The 14,495-nt window shown below is 37.4% G+C and overlaps 1 protein-coding gene across 6 annotated transcripts; it reads right to left on the minus strand.

Annotated features, from left to right (window-relative positions):
* Positions 1-9,541: 9,541 nt before the first annotated feature.
* Positions 9,542-13,646, minus strand: LOC112277659 (ricin B-like lectin R40G2). Of its 6 annotated transcripts, none has more exons than XM_090248055.1 (10): positions 13,425-13,646; positions 13,209-13,271; positions 12,852-12,992; positions 12,385-12,524; positions 11,993-12,115; positions 11,608-11,836; positions 11,151-11,368; positions 10,767-10,889; positions 10,395-10,623; positions 9,542-10,255 (listed from the first exon to the last, which is right to left on the minus strand). In XM_090248055.1, coding segments are annotated over exons 3-10 (1,131 nt in total). In that variant the 5' UTR covers positions 12,919-12,992; positions 13,209-13,271; positions 13,425-13,646; the 3' UTR covers positions 9,542-10,253. The 6 variants fall into 6 exon arrangements, with proteins under 6 accessions (XP_090104181.1, XP_024366007.1, XP_024366008.1 ...); XM_024510239.3 differs by having other exon boundaries at positions 12,810-12,992; positions 13,421-13,536; XM_024510240.3 differs by having other exon boundaries at positions 12,810-12,992; positions 13,425-13,534.
* Between the last annotated feature and the right edge of the window lie 849 nt (positions 13,647-14,495).

Here is a 14,495-nt window from a genome sequence, read left to right on the forward strand (position 1 = left end):
GTGACAAGGATTGGAGAGAGCACTTTTTTGACTATATGTTTATATACTATTTGATGAATTTTGAGTTTGGATGAAGATGTTATAGAGGATTGAAGTCAACACATCCAAATCAAAGATAATAAATAAGTGATTTTATTCATAGTATAAAACCTAAAGTTTGAAGCTATTATTAGGATTTTGGTGATATCTTAAGATCTACAATGAATTTGTAGTTGAAATTTGTTGTAGAATTTTTTAGAAGTATATTAGTATTTCATGTAAAATTTGAGTGTGTTTAGATGGTCCAATTCGAAGATATGAATTTTTGAAGTTAAAGAATAATACCCCATAAGGATATATAAGGATTTAGAATTTTTTTATCATATTTTGGATGATTTTGGGAACTTAAGAATTATATATTTTGTGTAATTTCTCCTAAAAGTATATATATATATATATATATATATATATATATATATATATATAAAATTGTATTTTTCATTTCAAAACTTGATTGAGCAATTAGTGGCAGCTAAGAGCCCAATACTCTCTTGAGGCAAATTCTCTCTATCATGACACCATGTTTGGATTCCAACACCAAAACCTCAATGGTACATTATTGGAGTTTATAGAAAAGAAGGCATACATGTTGGTTTTGATTCACTAAGTAGTATTCATATTAAAGATCTATCAAGTAGCATATTATTATGTGCACATTTTTAAAATTGTCATTTAAAAAAAATATATATCCATTTCTTTAAAGATCAATATCTAATGAATAAAAGAATATAATACTTGTATTTGGAGTACTAGAAACATTTATAATGAATCATGATCCTAGAATATCTTTAACTGAAACTGAAGTTGCCAAGATTTTGTATCTAAAATGGATCACAAATGAAATACCTAATGGCTTCAATGATATGCCTTAGATTACAAGAGTTTCCATTAATGAGGCTTAAAATGCACCTACTCAGATTGCAAAACTACTAACTAATATACCTCAGGTTATAACATCAAAAACTAAAAGGACTTAATGATCAGATAAACAACCACATGAGAAGAAGGCTATAACATGCATTGATTCTAATATTGTTTTTGTGGAAATTCCTACTAAACCTATAGGACCATCAATTATTGATAATATGTCTACGTAAATTATATCTTCATCTTATATAATAGAAAATCTTGATATTTAGAGGAATAAAACTAAGTTGAGTAGAAAATTATCTACTAAATATTATATTATAAATGATATTTGGGATAGACCATCTATTAAAATAGATGAATCATTTACATGCGTAATTGTAGAAGCTCTTTTTTACAAAGAAGATGTTAAACCTTACACCATCAAAAAAATGATGAGTTGCTCTGACTTATTAAAATGAAAAAATGCTATTAAGGAGGAATACACTTTTTTATATTAAAAAAAAGTCTTTGTTCTAATTGTAAACACTCTTACATATCACTCTATATGATATTAGATACTATTAATATATAAGCAAAATAATAAAGATCAAATGACTTCCAATAAAATTCATCTTCTTGTCCAAGGATTTATCCAATAATTTGGCATTGATTATAAATCTATATATTTTTCAATCATGGATTCAATTACATTCTAATATATTATTGGAATGGCAGTCTATGCCACTCTTAAGATGTATCTCATGAATGTGGTAATTGCATAATTATATGATTTTCTTGATGCAAATATTTATACAAAAGTTTTACCTAGTTTGAAAACAGAAACTCCAAATATAAATACTCTAAGATAATATCATGGTATTAAATCACACAAGGCTCTATATGATTTAAAACAATATGGACGCATATAATATCAATGTCTTTAAGATTATTTAATTACAAATAAGTTTATAAGTAATCCATTAATTTCTTATTTCTTTATCAAACAAGATAAAACTAGTTTTGTGATCATTGTTGTATATGTTGTGTAGAATAGATATTAATTTGTTTTTGAAAGATATTGGTAAAATATATTAATAGTCCATATAATAAGAAATTCAAGAGGACGGATGAGTGATTTAGTTCTTAAAAGTGATTAATTACAGAATTACAATTAAAATCTAGAGAATCAGGAAAAAGTATATAGGAGTTATAGAAGTTAATTAAGGTGCCATCGTTGTGATAGTTGTAAGCCGAGGTAAGCTTGGTGCTACGTCTTTTCTTTTCTTTGTTATTTTCTTTGAATAAGAGGATTGAGGATTTCTGAAGATTGTAAACTGAATTATGGAATGGAAATGTGATTGGTATTATTTGAAAAAAAGAAAGATTGAATGCTGAAATCTGATTGTAGTTCAGCAGAGAGAATGAGTTTGTGTTTGTGTGAAACACCGTAATGTGAATGGCAGTTCTGTGTGAAGAATTCCAGTGATTGAAATGAGGGTAATTGTGTACTGAAAGCTATGAGGGCACAGTATTATAGTTGGAGATTATGAGGGTGAATATATTGGTAGAAATATCAGTTATTGGTATGATTGAATTGTTGTAAGGAAGAGACTGATAAGGTGAAGGAGGAGATTATAGTTTCTTTGTGTGTTCAGATATTGAAAATAGAGACGATACATTCAAGAGGTAATTGATTATATGACCCTAACGTGAATGCTTAAGCAACTAGTCATTTTCCGTGTTCAAATTTCCCTATATGGGTTTATTCTGGGAGGTTTCTTCCGGAATAAGTAAAACGAGCAATCACATTTTGGCGCCACTATCGTGGAGTGATAATAGCTTTGAGTGTTAGGAATTAATTACAAAATATGTGAGAAAATTGGCAATGGAAGAAGATTTCAGTAGTGTTTGAAGCAAGATTATGGTTAATAAGAACGAGAGCATTGCATCGAGGAAAATAAATCAGTTGAAAAAAAGACAGCGAAGAGCGCAAAGAAGAAACTTACTTAGAGAGGAGCAAGAACGTAATCTTAAAAGGAAGCATCGATAGAATTGGATTAAACCATGGTTGCAAGCTTGTCGATGCATCCGAACATATCAAAAATCGAACAGATTGTTAATTCTACAGTCGTATGAATCATTAGAAAAATTGCCTATAACACTCACGAGAAATTTTGTTAACATTCGAGTGGAAATCTTGAGGTCGTTAACTGAAAGAAAAGGAGGCATAGAAGAATTTGGTACTCCATTGGGTATTTTTTCAGTAGGGGGTATCCCTGAAACGTACAATAGTGGCTCTTCAGATTGGCACAAATTGGTCGCCAATAAAAATAACTATATTATATTTCAAAATTTGATATTTTCACCTACAATTCAACCAATAAAACTAATTGCAAAAAATAACAGTAAATCGAGGAGCACTGAGAGCTTGGAAATTAGAATAAAAAAAAGCAGAGATTATTTTAAAATAAAGTTTAGCAGAACAAGAAATTCAATGGCATCAGGAGGACCAGCCGTTCCGATTGCAATACAAATGGGTGCAGTAGGCAATCGTACGACTAGTGTCGTGCCACTACCTACTTTTCGGGGATTTTCGGGTACAAATCTCGATCAATATTTGTCTCAGTTTCTTACAGCATATGTAGCTAATAATAGCAAAACTGAAGATATTTGGTTGCGATGGCTGCCAGCGACCTTAAAAGATACGGCATTTGAATGGTACAACTGCCAACCAATGGATCAATTTCTGAATTGGAAAGCATTGAAGAATAAATTTTTATCTCATTTTCAACCAATTGGTTTTAAAGAATGTCTTAGAGAAAAATTAATGAACAGCAGAATGGTACCAGGGGAAGAAGTACAGTCATATTATGGTCGCATAGCAGATATACTTTGAAAATGGCCAAATAACCAAATATCACAATCGTTTGTGTTGTCCATATTGATTAATGGACTACACCCACCAGAATTGAAGATATTTATAAAGGAGGCCCAATCAACCACCATTGCATCATCTCTTGAGCAAATAAAAGTATAGGAGGAATGTCACTATGACCAGAACTTAACAATTGGAGCCACGATGATTCTATCTCAAGGAGGTTATCAAATGACAACTTGGAATGACGCATCGGAAGGTTATCTGGGAAGGAATGATTATGTTACAATTCTATAGGGAATCGTAGATGTTGTTCCATTGCAGGCTGTACCACCATCATCATCACACCCGTATGCACCTTATTCCGCATATCAAAAATCAATACCTACGAAAGAATTGCCAAATACATTGGTATCAAGGGATCCCAATGAATCATTGCTCTTAATATTGACAAAAAAAATGGATGAATTGGCTGTGAATCTGGCCAAGGATAAAAAAAAAAGGTATAAACCAACCAATATGCATCCCAATGTCTGGTCCAGCAATTGTAAGGGACAAGGTCATTTAGTAATAGAATATCCTTTACCTCCCCAAATGACTGTACAATGTACTTTTTGTGGGGGCAAGCATATTACCACCAATTGTTGGAATTTACGAAAGCAACAACAACTCAGTAACCACATAATGACTCAATCAACTTCATGGGATGTCAATCAAATACAAACGAATAATAGGTTTGGCTAAAATGGAAATCGAGCGAATAAACAAAACAAGAATTATTCCAATTTTCTAAACTCTGAATTTCACCAAGAAGGTGTATCCAATACTCACGGATTGGCGATGAACCAACCAGGATACCATCAATATCTACCCATGACAAAGCCAATACTAGAGTCTATAGTAACAATGGGTCAATCAGGATCCTTTATTCATCTGACATGGAATAGAACTAGTCATGATATACTAGTAGAGACACCCAATATCCCTGAAGGAGGTGGTAGGAAACCACTTTGTTGCTATCATTGCAGAAAAATCAGATATTATGCGAATGAATGTCCTAATCCAAGGGCCAGTGATGACTTTGCTCGAATATGTAGAAATTGTAAGCAGTTTGGTCACACTTATGAGTAGTGCAATATGTCCTTTAATTATAATAATCGGAACCAGTAAATGTAAAGAAGCCAACCGACAGAGGACAAAGGTCTTGTTTAATAAGACTCACCAGTACATCGTGTCAAGGTGGTCAACATAGTGCTTACCAGAGGCCAACAAAATGACAAGAATCCAATTCAGGACCTGGATGAATCAATCGTAGGAGAGCAAGTAGTGCCATCCATGGGGCTAAACGAACCAATATCAGTATTGGGACGTATCCCAATATTGAGACCTCAACAGACTGAGGAACCTAATTTGGTTCCACATGCATATTTATCGAGACCATTAAGAACGATCCCAATTGACCAACTACGAATACCTGTACAGCCCAATAAAAGATCTTACGCATTAAACGAACCTTTAGTAGTAGAAAAGTTGGCGAAGTTATCAACGACAATCCCAATCGCTAGGAAGGAATTGCTGTTGAACGGAGTAAAATCGAAACCAATGAAACGCAAAAGAACATTGGAAATTACTCTCAATATGGAATCCTACGATATTTTGAAGGATTTGGATGTTATTCAGCCTTTAATTACAATGAAGCAACTTTTGGCTGTAGCATCGAAATGTCGATCTACATTGAATTAAACTCTAATACGACGAAGATCCCACACTAAAAAAATTCATGAAGTTAGCTTAAATCTAGATCCGGGAGCATCAACAATCGATGTATCAATCGATGGCATTTTAATTCTAGGGGTATAAGTCGATGGTGGCTCCAATGTGAATTTAATGAACATGGATACAATGGAGGACTTGGATCTAAAGCAATTGCTACCTACGACATTGGTCTTGCGAATGGCAGATCATAGTCAAGTAAAGCCAATGGAAATCTTACGTAATATTGCCATTGTAATCACGGGATTGACATACAAAATCGATTATATTGTATTTCGATTATAGAGTTCTACATTATCATATCCCATTTTATTGGGCAGACCTTGGCTTTATCAAGCCAAAGCTAAGAACGATTAGGGTCGAGGCACATTGACAATTGGAAAAGGCCGTGACTAGATTGTTTTACAGATGTACCCGGTACAATATCATGGAGAATCTCAATTGCCAAAATCAGAATTTACATCAGACAACAAGAGTCAATCGATTGGAAAAGATGCTGATGCTATAGGTTCATCGCAATTTGGGTAGAAAAAAATACTTCAACAGCAAAGGTATGAGTCTATCAATGTGAAAGTCTTGGCGAATATTTACTACATCAAGAGGATGCGACTAACTTAGATCATGCTATTGCCGAATGCATGAACAATCCCGCAGTCAATAGAGTCAGCACATTGGAACCAGATTTGGATGGTTTCCATATATCGGATAATACAAGATATTTAGATCAGGAGAAGACAATTAAATCAGAGGTTGTTGAAGACCCTATGTGTCAATCTATTAACCTGGGTACCAATGAAATGCCACAGCTAATTAAAATATATGCCAATATTATCGGTATAGAATTGGATGCTTGAAAACAGTTTTTGTCCATCATAAATCTATCTTTGCATGGTCGTATGCGGATTTGAAAGGGATTCCAGTTGACGTGTGTGAGCACCAGATTATTTTGGAGGAGGATGTTATGCCAGTTCGTCAAAGATAACACCGACTTAATTCAAAATATTTCCTTTTAGTGAAAGAGGAATTGGATAAACTTCTCGACGTGGATTTTATGTATCCTGTTCTGCATAGTGCATGAGTGTCGCCAATCATGATGGTACCAAAAAAGAATGAAAAAATCCGAATTTGTCAAGATTTTTGGAAACTTAATGCGGCCACCAAGAAAGATTACTTTTTATTACCTTTCATAGACAGTATGGATAACATGTTGTCATTATCACCAGGTAGTAAAAGAATAGGAGTGGGGCACGAGTTAAAGTCATTCTGTGGTGTTGTTTTGGGTTGGCTGGAATGCCATTTTCTTATATTTCTTGTATTTTTGAGAGTAATAGTTCTAATTAAGAGTTAACAGTGAGGAGCCAGTCACAAGTATCAATTGAAGATATTCCAGAATGGATGAGTCAGCAGCAAGAATTGGAACTTCGAGATGCCCAGATCTTGAAATTGAAAGCTCAAGTCCGTGAATTAGGCAAGTACAATGAAGACCTTTCAGCTCAGTTGAGGTAGGAGCCGATGGAAGGATTGGAGGAGGATGAAGATTTGCATTTGGAACCGGAATCGGTGGAACCAATAACAGATAATGCAGCAATTGATTAATTGGATAGGCCAGAGGAATCATAATTTTTGTAGAGTTTTGTTAGATAATTTTTAGATAGGTATCAATTGAGTGTTTGCGAGGATGTTGCACAGATAAGAGTAGGGCTATGTAGAATAGATATTAATTCATTTTTGAAAGATATTGATAAAATATATTTATAGTCTATATAATAGGAAATTCAGGAGGACGGATGAGTGATTTAGTTCTTAAAAGTGGTTAATTACAGAATTACGGTTAAAATCTGGAGAATCAGGAGAAAGTATATAGGAGTTGTAGAAGTTAATTAAGGTGCCATCGTTGTGATAGTCATGAGCCAAGGGCCATCGCTGTGATAGTTGTGAGCTGAGGTAAGCTTGGTGCTACGTCTTTTCTTTTCTTTGTTATTTTCTTTGAATAAGAGGATTGAGGATTTCTGAAGATTGTGAACTGAATTATGGAATGGAAATGTGATTGGTATTATTTGAAAAAAAGAAAGATTGAATGCTGAAATCTGATTGTAGTTCAGCAGAGAGAATGAGTTTGTGTTTGTGTGAAACACCGTAATGTGAATGGCAGTTCTGTGTGAAGAATTCCAGTAATTGAAATGAGGGTAATTGTGTACTGAAAGCTATGAGGGCACAGTATTATAGTTGGAGATTATGAGGGTGAATATATTGGTAGAAATATCAGTTATTGGTATGATTGAATTGTTCTAAGGAAGAGACCGATAAGGTGAAGGAGGAGATTATAGTTTCCTTGTGTGTTTAGATATTGAAAATAGAGACGATACATTCAAGAGGTAATTGATTGTATGACCTTAATGTGAATGCTTAAGCAACTAGTCATTCCCTGTGTTCGAATCTTCTTATACGAGTTTATTCTGGGAGGTTTCTTCCAGAATAAGTAAAATGAGCAATCACATGTTGATGACCTTAATCTAGTGGATACTAGATCTACATGCATTGTAACTATTAACTTACTTATCCATGAGTTTGAGATGAAAATATTAGGAAAAATAATTTTTTACATTGGTCTTCAAATTAAGCATCTCATAGATGGTAGCATTTTTTTCTACCAACTAACATATATTAGACAAATCTTATGAAAATTCAATATGATTGATGTTTATTTATTATCAACACCAATGGTTGGACATGATTGTGATGGTAACAATCTATGCCATTTGTGTAAGGAAGAAGAAGAAATATTAAAAGATTAGTATCCATAAAAGTCTTGATATCACATTTGCAATTAATGTTCTTACAAGACATAGTACACGTTCAATACTATGATATTAGAATGGCATCAAACATTTATTACATTATTTAGATATTGAAGACTTGAAAATATGTTGTATATGATTTGTAAATTAAAAACTACTTGGATATTGTCATGCAAGATATAAATTTGATATTGCAATAGTTAAATCTCAAATAGGCTATGTATTCTTAAAACATGGAATTATAATATTATGAAAATTAGTAAAACAAACTATAATTGTAACTTCATCCAATCATACAAAAATTATTGCTTTACATGAAGCATATGAGAGATGTATTTGGTTGCAATCAATTGATAAACTCATTTAGACAACTTATGGACTTTCATATGATGATTCTCATACTATTTTGCATATAAACAATAATGCTTGTATTACACAAATACAAGTTGGTTTTATTAAAGGCGACAAGATAAAGCATATTGATTCAAACTATTTTAAATATATCCATGACTTGCCTATTGATAAAGCATTTAAGTTCAAGAAAATTGAATCTATAAATAACTTTACTCATTTCGTTACTAAAACTTTGACTTTAAGCAAACATCATTGACTTACTTATGACAATAGCATGAAACTTTTCTTATATAAGAAAATTAATGAAATGTTTAAATAATTAAGAAAAATGATATTATAGTTTTTTTCTTTCATCTATGGTTTTTATTTTTCAATATAATAAGCTTTTTTCAAATAAGATTTCAATGAAGCAATAGCTATTGATCATTCAAAATTATAGAAAAGTATAGATCATAATTCTATGTAAATTTTATGTAATATAAATATTATGAGAAGCAAAAATGAGTGTTGAAAGTATTAATTGTCAACAATGCTAAGATTTACTTTCTTTATAGTAAATAATTTAGCTACAATGTTTAGAATGTAGTGGACAGAAACTACTTATCTTCTTCCCTTTTCTTTACATATAAGTGAAACAACCATATCAAGTCATCGTTTATGATACTCTCTCTCCATCTATATTGACTTGTGAGTGTATTTTGTGTATAATTGCATTACTTCTAGCTATTCTTGTGTCTTTCTAAAACATTTTCAACAAATTCAACAAGCAAAACGTAAAAAGCACTAAGCTAAACATTTGTATGACACAATGTACAGCTTTACATTATGTTGATATAAGTACCTTTAATATAAGTACCTCCAAAACTCATCCAGAAATCTTTAAAATTACCAGCTCCGATGAAAGTTACAAATCGCTCCCACAAAACTTGCTACAGTGATGAACTACCCCACAAGTACAAATGTAGTTTGTACAAGCTGCACACGCTGCACAAATTCGATGTGATATCTATCAACTGACACATAGCCACATTATTTTCCGTGATTACATACTAACAGTTTGTCGTAAAACTCCCCACCAGATCTATCATACAGATACTGAGTTATGTTTGCCTGAGACAACGCTGCTCCTGATGCATAAAGCAAAACAGTTCCACGGACACACAGCTTATCCAAAAGGCTGGATATCACTCCATCACATGTCCGCAATCGCATGACCTACATCCGACGACAATCTGTGCCAAAATGTGCCATACCATCACCCTCAACGTATCTAACAAGAACTATGTTGCTGTGCACAACAAAATGATACTAACACTACATCCATCACAGTGTAACCTCAGCTATAGCTGATACACAACACTGCTTCAACACCTGCTACCTCTCATCAGTGCCCAACTTCCACCTTTAGTATATTTAGAACCAACCGCAACCATTACAGCTTCCTTATTCAAACGACTCATCGTCCCATTCGCTGCGATTCAAAGTTGCTCAAGAGCCTGCACCATATCTCGCATCACATCCTCCCCACATCCATATCTCCGATCCTCTTCACCAACTCTATTTATTCCTGCATTCATCGAGCGGCACTGTTAGGTGGGCACAGATCACCGCAAACCTTCAGATGGTTCCACAAATGTTCCTCTACCAACCAACTGCATCCCAAGATTGCCTCCACCGAAATCAGCAAGATGATTAAGTCCGCTTACAAGCAGGAGTCATCTTCCACACTTGGTTGTCTTGGTTCTTCCAAGCAAACGTGATCAAAGGCGATCCCGTCTTCACGCCGCCCGACTTCTTATCGCCACGAAGAACGTCCAAGTTCCTTGTGATCGACGTCACCACGCGGATGCAGCGATACCCTTGCCCCATGTCCTCGCTCATCGTCCACAACACCGACTCATCCAGACCATTCGGCTCATAATCCGCCAACAAACACTGCGACATCACCAGCCATCCATTTTTGGGCCTCAACATCGCCATCACTGCACATCGTCTACTCTTACTCGCCAGCCTGCCTAATGGAGATTCCGCATTCAGAAGTGAGGCTCACGCACAACAAATTTGTAAGAGAACATCACCTGCTTCAGGTCCTCAGGTGGATGTCGCAAACATTCGCCTGTAACCTTGTTGATCAGGGCGAAGGCATGGGCTCCTGATTCGTCTGTCACTCGATTGCTCATGGACTCGTCTCTGTACCAAATCTGACAACACACACCCACCATGTATCAGCCCAGCGGTCTGCAGATACTATCAATTCGCATGCTGCTGAATATTCCTACGCTCTACAGAAGAGAGGTATTGTTGACTGCTGCGGCAGTGGACGATAGATTGACACATGCCTACACACTGCAAGACACCCGACCAAACAAACCAGCTGCTGTGACCTCATTGCCTTACAGAGTCGTTGATATAGTAATGTATCTATCACGCTAACGACAGGTGAATATCTTTCGCCCGCGTACCTGGTGAGCATCGCTGGCATTAGTCGGCACCATGATCGTTCCTTGGCCTGGGATAACGGCGATGCTGAAGTTAGGATCTGCTCTGCAATGCAGCCTCACCGCATGTCCAGGTAGCTGCCGTCGTCGAGGGGGCTCGTAGTCTGCACTCACCCCCACCCCGGTTCCAGGGGCGGACGGATATATTGAGGGCTGGGCTGCCGAGCCACCGATTCCAGGACCTGTTTGGGACAGCCAACCGAGTACACTCGTCCTCATCAACAAGTATCTTCATCAAGATTCACCAAAATCATTCCGTCACCCACACCCGTCGTCACAAACTGCGTCCATGACAGCCGCTTTAGGATCAAGGTGCATCACTGCAAACCCTCCATCAAGGTTCCTCGATGTGTCATGCGGCACTGGACTGGATCCCCTTATTGCTTCCACCCACGTAAGAGAAGTTCGTGCGTCAGATTACCAACAGGAGTCATCTTCCATACTTGGTTGTCCTGGTTCTTCCACGCAAACGTGATCACAGATGATCCGTTCTTCATTCCACCCGACTTTTTGTCGCCACGCAGAACATCCAAGTTCCTCGTGATCGACGTCACCACGCGGATACAGCGATAACCTTGCCCCATGTCCTCACTCATCGTCCACAACACGGACTCGTCCTGAGCATTTGGCTCATACACCACCAACAAACACTACACAATCACAGCTCATCCATTCAGAGCCTGCACAGTTCGACACGACCACAACGTCTACTCGTCTTCGGAATCTGAACCTGGATATGACCATTCAGGAATAGGACCTATGCATCTCCAGCCACTGATACACACAGGCTTGAATGAGACCATCACCTGCTGCAGGTCCTCGGGTGGATGGCGCAAACACTCGCCTGTAGCCTTGTTGATCAGGGAGAACGCATGGGCTCCAGATTCATCTTTCACTCGATTGCTCATGGATTCGTCCTTGTACCAGACCTGCCACCAAGCATCAATCAATCAGTCTACGCAAGCTAATAATTGCCATGCTGCCGAATCCCTCTAGCGCCTATTCAAGCCCGGTATAATCCTTGATACAGACGGAGGTTCTGTGTGCAGCATCTGCATAGGATGGAAGATTAACAGGACGTTTGCATTCTGCAAAACATCCCACCGACCACTGTTGATGCCATGACATCCCGGACCTGGAAGACCGTTGAAGAACACTTGTCACTCTGAAGCCAGGTGGACGACTTTGGGCTGCATACCTGGTAAGCGTCGCTCTCGTTGTTGGGGACCATAACCGGTCCTTGACCTGGAATTGCTGCCAGGCAGAAATTAGGATCTGCTCTGCAGTGCAACCTCACGGCTTCTCCAGGCAGCTGTCTTCTTCGAGAAGGTTCGTACCCTGCACTCAACCATTTGCAAGGTTAAGAGGCAAGCACAAATGGCGAGGGCTGAAACGTCGAACCCCCGCATCCAGGACCTCCGTCGATCATCCGCTCGAGTAAAATCAACCTCACAAACAACCACCTCGACTGATGATCACCTCAAAAACTTCACCTACCAGGGCATCGGCACTAAGTCACATCCTACAAACATCAATCTAGTCACCCGGCTCGGTTCAAAAGCCACACCAACGTAAACATCAATACGGAACTCATTCTTTTGTGAGTTGAAGCTATCATTTCACCCGATCCGTGGTAAGCATTAGATCCGGGAGGATGGAGATTACCCCCTCCATGTCCAAAGCCCTGGTCGGAGTAAGGGTTGTTGGACCGAGCATCTTCTCCGTGGTACATGGTGTATATTTGCTGCAAGGTGATACCACACGCAAATTCAAACGAATGGCTCCTAACTTCTGTCTGAATTCCTCCTGCACAGGAGCCCGTCTTATTGTCAAGATGCATACATTGCGCCATGCCCAAAACAAACCACTGCAAGCTATTGACGCTACGATTCAGTGTCATATCCCACCATCTATCCCCCTACTCGCAAGCAATCGAAATGCAAAAACTCAAACCGTAGCCTCAACATGGCATCGAGCGGAACGAAGAAACACAAAGCACGGAAATTCAGAGATGGGTTCGACCTTATGGCAGTGTCTGCATCCAGCACAAACGCTTCGAACTCTCGCTTGATCAGACCTTTCACGCTACCACACAAAATCATCAGCTCCTCCAAGCTCACATCACACATGCCATAGCACTAGTATTTGGAACACGCTTCATCTACAACATCAGCACAATTTATAGCAGTGAAGGATACTATAAACAAAGCAGTAGGCGATCGAAGTAGGCACACCTACACTTTCTCATCCAGCGAGAGTCCTAACCCCTTGTAGCGCTCCGGTAACCACGCACAGATCACCCAACTCCAAACTTGACGCTTCCTTTTGGGGAATTGTGCGTCAATTGTCACAGCAAGGCTCATATGGAACTGCGCACAGTGACTTGGTGGCACCGTACAAGACACCAGATTGGGTATTTGAGCTGCTTTGTGAGCAATTGGGACACTTGGCAAGCAGATTATGAGACAATCGGCGCAGGTCTTGTCAATGGCACTCATTCTGTGTGAGTGTGTGTGCAGACTGGTGGGTCTTCCTTACACTTATCCGAGACTGGTCTCTTGGGGTGCTTTTTCCTTTATTGCCGTCCTGCTTCGTGTGTGCCAAAGATTTATTTGCTCCCGCCCCCCCGATCCCTTCAAGCTTTTCTCTGCGGTTTGGTACACAATTTGAAATGGAATGAAAAGGTGCTGAATCAGTAGTTTCAAGGTTTGAATCTTCATTCATTGTAATTGTTACTTGGGAGGTGATGGGTCCTCTTGTAATTGTCATAAAAGCTCCACTATAAGAAACCTTTTTTTTCATATTTACTTCATTGCATTGTTACCTCTCATCCATTGCAAGGTGTGTTTCGAAAGTGCCCTTAATCACTCTTTCAACACTGTAAATTTTTCAATGTCGTGAATCGATGTTGCTTGTAGTTAGGCTATTTTAAGTTTCATATTGGATTGCATAATTTTTTGTTGTCTTTAAGTGGGGAAGTAGTTTTTTTTGTAATTTTTTATTTTTTTATCAAGATGTATTCAAACAAGCTTGAAGATTTGCTATGCAATGGCCTCAATTTTTCTTTTTTCTTTCTTCTCTTTTCAGGGGTATTTTGATATAATCTTAGGAATGTTTTGATGTAATTGGTATAATTACTTAATATTTGCCTGTAATTCATGGAAATTTCTCAAAGTGTTTTGAAAAACTTTGATAAACTATTTGGGCATTGCACACAATTGTGATGTTTTACCATGCTAGAACAACAATCATGCTGATGTATATGATCATTGTTCTTGACATGGAGTATATAAAAACAATTTTATCATG

The sequence above is a fragment of the Physcomitrium patens genome, chromosome 26 (assembly GCF_059467195.1).
Source record: "Physcomitrium patens ecotype Gransden chromosome 26, ASM5946719v1, whole genome shotgun sequence".
Lineage (NCBI taxonomy): Eukaryota > Viridiplantae > Streptophyta > Bryopsida > Funariales > Funariaceae > Physcomitrium > Physcomitrium patens.

Coding starts and splice junctions, on each gene's coding strand:
- LOC112277659 (XM_024510239.3), bottom strand. CDS start 12,918: ATGTACCACGGAGAAGATGCTCGGTCCAACAACCCTTACTCCGACCAG. Junction 12,525..12,809: donor TAATGCTTACCACGGATCGG/GTGAAATGATAG, acceptor GGTTGAGTGCAG/GGTACGAACCTTCTCGAAGA. Junction 12,116..12,384: donor ACGAGAGCGACGCTTACCAG/GTATGCAGCCCA, acceptor GCTTGGTGGCAG/GTCTGGTACAAGGACGAATC.